At 43.3% G+C, this 9,652-nt stretch overlaps 1 protein-coding gene across 1 annotated transcript; it reads right to left on the bottom strand.

The window, feature by feature from the left end:
* Positions 1-2,929: 2,929 nt before the first annotated feature.
* Positions 2,930-3,403, bottom strand: LOC145410759 (uncharacterized). The gene has a single exon (XM_080280862.1). It carries the CDS (start codon positions 3,401-3,403, stop codon positions 2,930-2,932), a length of 474 nt encoding a protein of 157 aa, XP_080136988.1.
* Between the last annotated feature and the right edge of the window lie 6,249 nt (positions 3,404-9,652).

The raw sequence follows: 9,652 nt of genomic DNA, 5'->3' as shown, positions 1-9,652 counted from the left end.
CCAAGGTTATATCCCCTGTTTCTATCTGCAGATCTGTCTCGGCTGGCAAAATGTCCTCTTCAATTGGGATTGGTCTATTTAGAACATTTTCAAAATGGTCTTTCCACCTTCCTTATATAGGCCTGTCCAAATCTTTAGTCAACAAGTTATCATTTCTATCTCGTACAGCTATTTCCTTCCTTCTCTTTTCAGTCCCCCTCCTTGATGGCCTGATAATAAATAATAATAATAATAATGATAATAATAATAATAATAATAATAATAATAATAATAACAACAACAACAATCGTAATAACTATATTGTTATAATAATAACAAGTGTTATATTAATAACGATAATAATGATAAAAAAAAATAATAATAAAAATAATAATAATAGTAATAATAATAATAATAATAATAATAATATCGAATACGGTTATGTGAAGCGACAGAACGTGGTCAATGTTTTTGGTGTATCAGACAGAGCCAGGATTCCGGGGGCTGCAGTGATGAGTGAATGGAGGTGTGGCCCATTGGAGTGGGCAAATTTGGGCTGTCTGGACGTTGCTACTCCTCACCCTCCCCTAGGATGGGGAAGAAGGTCCGGATGATGATGATGATGGATGATGATGATGATGATGATGATGATGATGATGATGATAATGATAATAATAATAATAATAACAATAATAATAAAAATAATAATAATAGTAATAATAATAATAATAATAATAATAATAATAATAATAACAATAATAATAATGATGATGATAATGATGAGAAAATAATATAATAATAATAATGATAATAATAATAATAATAATAATAATAATAATCCATCCATCCATCATCATCCAATACTACGTTGCCCCATGAGGAGCGTAGGAGCCCGGTGCTAGGCAAGTTGGTCCTGACATTTAAGATGACTGACCAGCCTCACTCATCCCTGAGTGGCATTACGTTAGCAATAAACCCCAACCATCCCTTGGGTACAAACCTGCACTGGCTCAATCCGATTGGAGTGCCTTAATTACCAACTAAACCACCAGGGGCCATAATTTGGTAATATGGTTACCATCCAGCATAGTAAATGGTTTCCTGGTGTACAGGAAACCATTTGGCTTGTCACTCAGTGTAGAGTCACCCATAGGCAGAAGGAAGAGGAAAAAATGAAGGAAAGAGAGAAGAGGGAGTGTAGAGTCACCCGTAGGCAGGAGGAAGAGGAAAGAATGAAGGAATGAAAGACAGAAGAGGGAGTGTAAAGTTACCCGTAGGCAGAAGGACGAGGAAAGAATGAAGGAAAGAAAGACAGAAGAAGATGGAAGGAAAGAACGATGGAGGGGAGGACAGGGCAGACACCCGAGAGCAGCACTACATTGAGTGAGTGGATGGTGAGCGCCAATAATAATAATAATAATAACAATAATAATAATAATAATAACAATAATTATCTATATATATACCTAGGCTTTTTCCCCCTAGGGGGTTGCTGAGACAGGACGACACACTCACCAAATTACACACACACACACACACATAAATCGTAGTCCCTAAGGGAAGAAGGGACCGCTCCTCTCAGCACCACACCTTATGAGGGTCAACTGCTCAGTGCAATCCAGCGTCATTCGCAGCAGGGACAGACAGCAGAGCTTGTTTACCCCTGCCACATCATCATGGACCCATCCCCCTGCCTGCACCTGACCTGATCATCATCATGATCATCATGATCATCGTCACAATAATAATAATAATAATAATAATAATAATAATATAATAATAATGATGATGATGATGATCATCATCCAATCCTATGTTGCCCCACAAGGAGCGTAAGAATCCGGAGCTAGGCAAGTTGGTCCTGAAATTCAAGATGAGAGTGACCAGCGTCACCCATCCCTGAGTGGCATTACATGAGCAATAAACCCCAACCACCCCTTTGATATAAACCTGCACAGGCTCAATCCGATAGGAGCACCTTAATTACCCACCAAACCACCAGGCACCATAATTTGGTTATGTGGTTACTATTGTGCCAGATGTTTTTAGGTCGACTTCTCGCCCTAAGAATACTAGCTGCTGAGCCGGGGTTCTCTTTCGAGACCGGAACTAGAACACACTACGAGAGGAACAGGGCATAAAAACTGGGCAAACAACCTTTCACATATATTATCTTTAATTCACAACCACAAGATGCTGTACAATGTAAGTATAATAAAGGCACAATACGCTATCTGGGAACAAAGTCAGTCTCGGGACAGGAGGGTTTTTACAGGTGTCAGCCGGGGTGTGGGAGGGGTCCCGTCAGGTGTACCTTCCCTTAGGAGGCACGGGACTGCTCTCAGGGTCTGCATTGTCTTCTGGGTGGTTGTATTGGGGCGGCCTGTGGAGTGAGGGGGAAGAGGGGGGGGGGAGATGGTGCTGGTGTGGAGGTGGCTGCGGGTGGTGTGTAGTGCTGGGGATGCGGTGGGGTTGCAGGAGGTGGGCTGGGGGTCCTGGGGTCTCCTGGCTGGACGTGTGGTAGAGGTGTGGTGGCGGGGTCTGAGGTGTGAGGTGTAGTGGGGGATCTGGCTGGAGGGGAGGAGTGGGAGAAGAAGGTAGGGAGGAGAAGGGTGTGAAGTAGCAGGTGTATGAGTCCGACGGGAGGCTTGGGGCGACAGGTGGCAGTGAGGTGGCATGGCAGGCGGAGGTAGGGGGCGTTGATGTCATGGGGGGTGTTCGTTGGGAAGGGGCGTAAGTGACGGTTATGGTAGGTGCGTGGTGTGTTGTGGTAATCAGTGGTGACTTGGTAGGGGTTGGGGATGTGGGTGATGGTGTTGGGTCCCATGAATCGGTGTGAGACTTTGTTGGGTGTAGGTAGTTTTGCCACTTCTACCGAATCACCTGGTTCGTATGGGTTGGAGGGGGCAACGTCTGGTTATAGGTCCTGATGCTTCTGCAGGTGGTGCAATCACCTCTTGGGGTGGTGAAGGGGGTCAAACATGGGGGATGTGGAAGGGGGCTGTAGGTGCTGTCGCAACAGTAGGAGGAAGGGGGCCTCCCCAAACACTTGTTCATGAGGGGAGATGCCGTCGTCCTGTGGGCAGGAATTCATCCCCCACTGCACAATCTTGTTGTGGGCTGGACAGTCCTCATTTTTGGTCTCTTCTATCCGAGCTCGTACCTGGTTGAGGAGGGTGTGATAGCTCATTTCACATACTCTGTTCCCCAGGGGCCAGTATAGGGAGGAGTGTGAGATGCGGTAGCTGAAAATAGTGGCGAGTTCTTGCCGTATTGCACTGGTGAACTTGGGGTCGTTGTCTGAGTGCAGGGGTTGGGGAATGCCAAAGTATGGGAAGACGTGGTGGACGAGGGCGTTGGCCACGGCGACGGCATGGTGTTCCTTTGCCGGGCAGGTAATGAGGAACTTCGAGTATGTGTCCATGAAGGTGATGATGTATTTGTACCATCATAGGTTCTGACTGCCCTTTCCCTCAGGAAAATTGGCAGTACAGGAGACATTTGGCTTGGGCCGACAATTGGGGATGGCTGTGAGCTCCTCACTCCATGGAACTGCCTAGGCATGTATGAACTGGTGTGGATGAACGGGGCCTGTCAATCAAGTCTCACTCTTCTGTAAGAAAAGCAAATGATAAAAAAAAAAAAATAAGTGGATTGTTGGAAAAAGAAAGAACCTAACTCTATTTTGACCTGCCAACACAAAAGGCATGCTAGGACTTTTTCTCTCTTGCAAGAGTTTGGTAATCTGGTCAGGCTAATGTAACAGTCAACTAAAACATTTCACAATTCAGAACTCGCTTCAGTAACAATATGGCTTCTCAATTATGCAACAGACAGGGACATCATTAGGCACTTCTGCCACACACAGTGCTATAAGAAATATCTTTAGTGTGGACTTATTAGATTCCTGTAACGACTTGGGAGCAATAATAGCCTAAACAGGGATACATTTTCATGGAAATCCAGGAGTTACATTAGGTAGTTGTTATGGTAATTACTGTTATGACATACCCTTAGTTGAAGGTATAAACTTGACAGTTGAGGCCAAGACCTTGATGGTGTGGCTGATGAAAAGTTGGTCCGTATTCACCAGGTTCATCTTCATCCGAAGAGAAAATATATAAACAAGATGCTGAAAATGTTTGCATCTTATTAGTAAAGCAGCAGTCATGTTCCTCAGCAAGTTCAGCATCATACTCGAAAAACTTTTGGCGTGAACAACAGTATTTATTCTGTTTAAGTTGGTGGACCAATAGTTAAATCATGAAATATTTACATTGTTTTCTCTTTCAGAGAGAAGTAAGAGTTTATGATTTATGAATCACCTACCATTGGTGTGGTTTGCTGTGTCGAAATTTACTGGATTCGGAAGATTAATAGATGCAAGCTTTTTATAGCCAGAAAAACCATGTCCTCCTGGCTTGGAAGATGAGTTTGCTGGAGGTTCTTCTCTTCTGCATTCTTTGCCTTCATCTGAAGCAAGTATCAAAGTTGAATAATTGAACTGTATAACCAATCATGCATTCAAAATGTTTCACATTTTGTACATCTAACTAGAGACAGATGTCTAAAATATGAAAGCAGCACTTTGACAACTGGGAAATACAATGTGGATATAGCACCAATCAACATAATTTATACCAGGCCATGATTAGGATTACAGCAGCCGTAAGTATACACTTACGAACTACGATTACGGCAGCTGTAACCTAAACTCACGAACTACGATTATAGCAGCCATAATCTAACCCAATGTAACCTAATCTGTTTCTAACCTAACCATTCCACCATACATAACCGCTAAATTCTAACGGTTTAAACTGAATTGTAGCGGTATTAACCTAACTTGACAACTCTACCGGTATCATTCATTAATTATGTATACAAGCTCTGTAAATGCCATAATCATAGGCCGTGAGTGTACGTGTATAATTACGGTTGGTGTAACACTAACCACTTTGTTTATGCTAACCATCACCACTGCAGAAGCCCTCCTGGTCATATTTCTGGGGTTTCGTCCTCTCGTTGTGGAATGTTGTCATCCATCTCAGTGTTGGAAAGGTCTTCTGAATGTTTGGCATGGCAAGGAGCCTGTTCATAGGTGTCTGGAACCAAAGTGTAAGGTTCATTTAGGCTGCACAGTCCATGAACTCTGAAGTACTGTAATTCAAATCTATATGGCTGATGTGTAAATGATATTTTGCTAATTCTGTAAAATCTTCAACCAAAATCTAAATAAGAATGTCAAGTACCATACATTTGCTAAAACATCTGGTTAACATCATTAATTATTAGGTGTCTAATGGGCCATAGAGTATAACAAAAAAAATTTCTAGCTCTATCTATCTGTCTATTGCCAGACGCCTTAATCCCGTTCGGAGTGGCCACAAACAAATCGCCTCTACGTCGCCCTATCCCCCGCCATTTCACTGCCCTGCTCCCAACTTACACCCACCTCTCTCATATACCTCTCCACTCCATCCCTCCATCGCATCCTCGGCCTCCCCCTCCCTCTCCCCCCTCCACCTCACTCACATACACTCTCCTCGTCAGTCTCTCACCCTCCATCCTCTCCACATGGCCAAACCACCTCAGTGTGTTCCTCCTAACGCATCCTATCACATCCACATCCACACCACAATGCTCCTTTCTATCCTCATTTGTTAGCCTGTCTCTCCATGTGACTCCACGGGCTCCTCTTAAATAACTCATTTCCACTGCTCTCACACTTGACTTGTGTCCTTCCAACAACGTCCAAGCTTCACTTCCATACGTTAGAGTTGGTATCAAAATACTGTCATGCAGTAACTTTTTCATTTCCATGCTCACTTTCCTGTTTCTTATCACTGCTTTCAAGGAACCAGCAACTTTTCTTCCTTGTTGTACCCTTTCAAGCACTTCACCCTCCAAACTTCCATCCTTACTCATCACACTACCCAAGTACTTAAACGTACTCACATTTTCCATTTCCTCACAATCCAACCTCACTGTACATTCACTGACTTCACTTTCCTCGAAGACCATCACTTTACTCATCCCTACATTCACCTTTAGATTCCATTTCTTACACACTCTCCCAAACTCATCCACCAAGCCTTGCAGCTCCCCCTTGTCTTCACTTAACAACACAGTAACATCTGCAAACAACAGTACAAGGAGTATCTAAACACTAACCTCTCTCACAAGGGCCAATCCAACATCCACTGCCCTACCTTGTATCTCTTTTATTACCCCATCCATGTACAGATTGAACAACCTTGGAGGACATGACACATCCCTGTTTCAACCCAACCTTCAAAAAAAAAAATTCACTCAATTCACCATCCACACGCACTGCAGCCTTCGCACCATCGTACATACTCTTCACAGCATTCAACAACTTCCCATCTACTCCATATATTCTTAATACTTTCCACAATCCTTGTCTATCCACCCCATCATATGCTTTCTCCTAATCCATGAAGGCCACATACAACTTCTTTCCCTTCTCAAGAAACTTTTCCACTAAAGATCTAAGAATAAATACTTATCTGATCTACACAACCTCTTCCCTTCCTAAAGCCTCCCTGTTCTTCTCCAACTAATTCCTCTGTTATTTCATTAACTCTGTCAATAAGTATCCTACCGTATACTTTTCCTTTTACACTAAGAAGACAAATGCCGCTTTGATTACAACACACTTCTTTTTCCCCTTTTCCTTTGTACAGGGGAATAATTATACTGGGCTTCCAATCCTCTGGGACTCTACCTTCCTCCCAGGCCAATCTGCACATCTTCCACATCCATTCTACTGCTATCTCTCCCCCATCTTTCAGCATTTCACCATACACTCCATCAACTGCTGGGGCTTTCCCCAATTTGACTTTCTTCATTGCTTCCACAACTTCCATCCTACTGATTTCTTCCTGTCTTCTCACCTCCCTCCTTCTCCCAGCCATTCCCCAGCCACTTATATTCGCATTACTTCCATTCTCTATGTTCAACAATTCCTTAAAGTGTTCTCTCCATCTCCTCACTTTTTCTCCCTTCTCCACTAGTAATCTACCATTTTTATCTTTCACTCCCCTGCTAACGTCACTGCCACCCAGTCTTACTCTCTTCACCTCTTTCCAGAACATTTTCTTACAGTCCCTCCACTTTACACTCAAATTCCTTCCAAATTTCTTATCCACTCTCTTCATACTCTCTCTTACTAATCTTCCTTTCTACATATAACTCTCTCTTCCGTCTCTCAACTTCTTCCACGCCCATATTTCTCATCCATTCATTGTATGCTTTCTCTTTTTGTGCCACAGCCTGTTTCACCTCTTCATTCCACCATCCTGTTCCTTGCACCCCCTTCTGTCTTCTCTTCACCCCACACACCACATCTCAGGCTGCACATTTTCTTCTGTGAATCTCTTGCACACACCTTCCACGTCCCCCATCTGCTCCAATTAATTTTACCCAATCGTTCCTCCACTTCTCTCTTATATTCTGCCTTTTTCTCCCCCTCTTGTGACCTTTCCACTCTCCTTCCTCCCGTCCTTCCCTACTCCTATTTCTCCATCTTACTTGGATCTAGATTCTGACCACCACCAAGTAGTGGTCAGAAAGTCCACTCCCCCAACCTCTATAAACTCTTGCATCCATTACATATCTTCGCATCCTATCATCCAGACTCACATAATCATTGCCTTCCTTTCATTCAGTTCACCACCCACCCTTCTCATCACTCGCCATGTATACCTATGGATCATTTTGTGCCTGAACAGGGTAATGGCTATCACTAACCCCCTCCTGGCGCAAATGTCCACTAACGCACTGCCATTCTCATCTATCTCAGCAGGCACACCCCACTCACCAACTGTTCCATCCACCTTCACATTCCCTACTTTACCCTTCATATCACCAATCAAAAACACGCTCTCAATCCTTGCAACTTTTCCATGCACACTTCCACATTTGTCAAGAACTCTTCTCTCACTTTGCTTGCACGATCTTGTGTTGGCGCATACACGCACACAATCGCCCACATTTGTATTCCAACTTTCAATCTTACCCACACAATCCTTGAGCCAACTGATCCATACTCTCTTATGTTCTTCTTCCATCTTTTACTCACAACAATACACACTCCTTCTTTTGCCCTCTCATTCTCACCTACTCCCGCACATATACCCCATCCACACTCCCATTCTCTCCTCTCCATTTAGTTTCAATTACTCCACATACATCCACTTTCGCACCCTCAAGCACCTGGACAATCTCTCTCTCTTTCACCTCATCATGCACACTCCTTACCTTCCACGTCGTGATCCGTACCATGTCCTTTGTCCGGTCCTTGGTTGTCATCTTTTGGCCAGTCCTTGTCCAAGGCTTCTTGTCCGTCTTTTTAATTAGCTGTTTTCCGGGGAGCGGCACTAAACCTCCGCCAGCCCTTTTAGTCACCTCGTATGACAAGCAGGGATGCTGGGCGAGTATTTTTTCTAGCTCATAGCAATTAATTGTACATCAAATATAGTGGAGTACTCTTCCTTTTCAAGTGGATCAATGAGCAGCGCAAGGAGCCTAGTCATGCATTTCAGCACTATCTGCTTGTAAAATAGTTCCAGATAGTTTTGAGCCTATATATATATATATATATATATATATATATATATATATATATATATATATATGTACATATACAAACATCAAGGAAGTTTTCAGAAGGCATCTTGTAATTTTCAACACCCAGTACTCACAAACCTTGCTTGAAAATTCAGTGCACATAGTCCAAGGAACTAGAAAGTTACCTGGATAGGGTAGTATCCTGATTTCATATTTGGTTTACCATTCCTTGTCTGAAAATCTCCCTTCTTCACTCTGATTTTGGCCAGTAGCAATAATGCCTGACGTAAGAAGAAAATATGAGCTTTATCTTACCTAGAAATACTGTGCACAGCAACTGATAACATTAATCTATTGTTTATAACATACCATAACTAGCCAAGTAGATGAGTGAATATTTACCCTTTCAAAACCGGTCAATTTTTACACGTTGCCCTCATCCGATTTTTTCATCCAACCTGAGTGTTTCCTGTTGTTTTTGGTGTGATTCGATCGATTTTGACCTTCATTTCTATCGCAAGTCGCTAGTTTTTGTTGAACGCCACTAGCGACTTCCGGTGGAAAGGACCGGTCCAAATCAACAAAAATCACACTAAAAACAACAGAAAACACTCAGGTTGGATGCCTGTTATCACGTGAAACGTATTTTTTTGCGGTTCTTCCCCCTCCCCCCAAGAATACTGGGGGACCTGTGGGAAACCGGGGTGTTGGGTAGGGGAAAAACGCAAAAGCGAGTGATTTCCCACTGGAACTGTTATCAAAATCAAACGAAAAACACTAGAATCCTTCGGAAGAAAATAATCTTAAGCTTCTTAGGGAGTTCGTGTTTCCTAACTGGGGGGCTTCGCCCCCCAGACCCCCCAACCCTGGCCGTGCTTCCTAACTGGGGGCTTCGCCCCCCAGACCCCCCATGACATTAACCAAACCTCATCTAACCTAACCTAACCGGGTGTAAATAAGAAATAATGCATTTACCTAGCAGTTTACAGTTCCTCGTCTGCATCTGAAGAGTCGTCTGTAGCTGTAACGGCAACTGGTGACGGGCGACAGTGCAACACTTTCTGATCCTCACGTAAAATGA

This window comes from Coenobita brevimanus, chromosome 86, assembly GCF_032717465.1.
Source record: "Coenobita brevimanus isolate Jiangsu-jjx chromosome 86, ASM3271746v2, whole genome shotgun sequence".
In the NCBI taxonomy this organism is placed as follows: Eukaryota; Metazoa; Arthropoda; class Malacostraca; order Decapoda; family Coenobitidae; genus Coenobita; species Coenobita brevimanus.
Note: the sequence above shows the minus strand (reverse complement) of the source record. Positions and strands in the feature narration are given on the sequence as shown.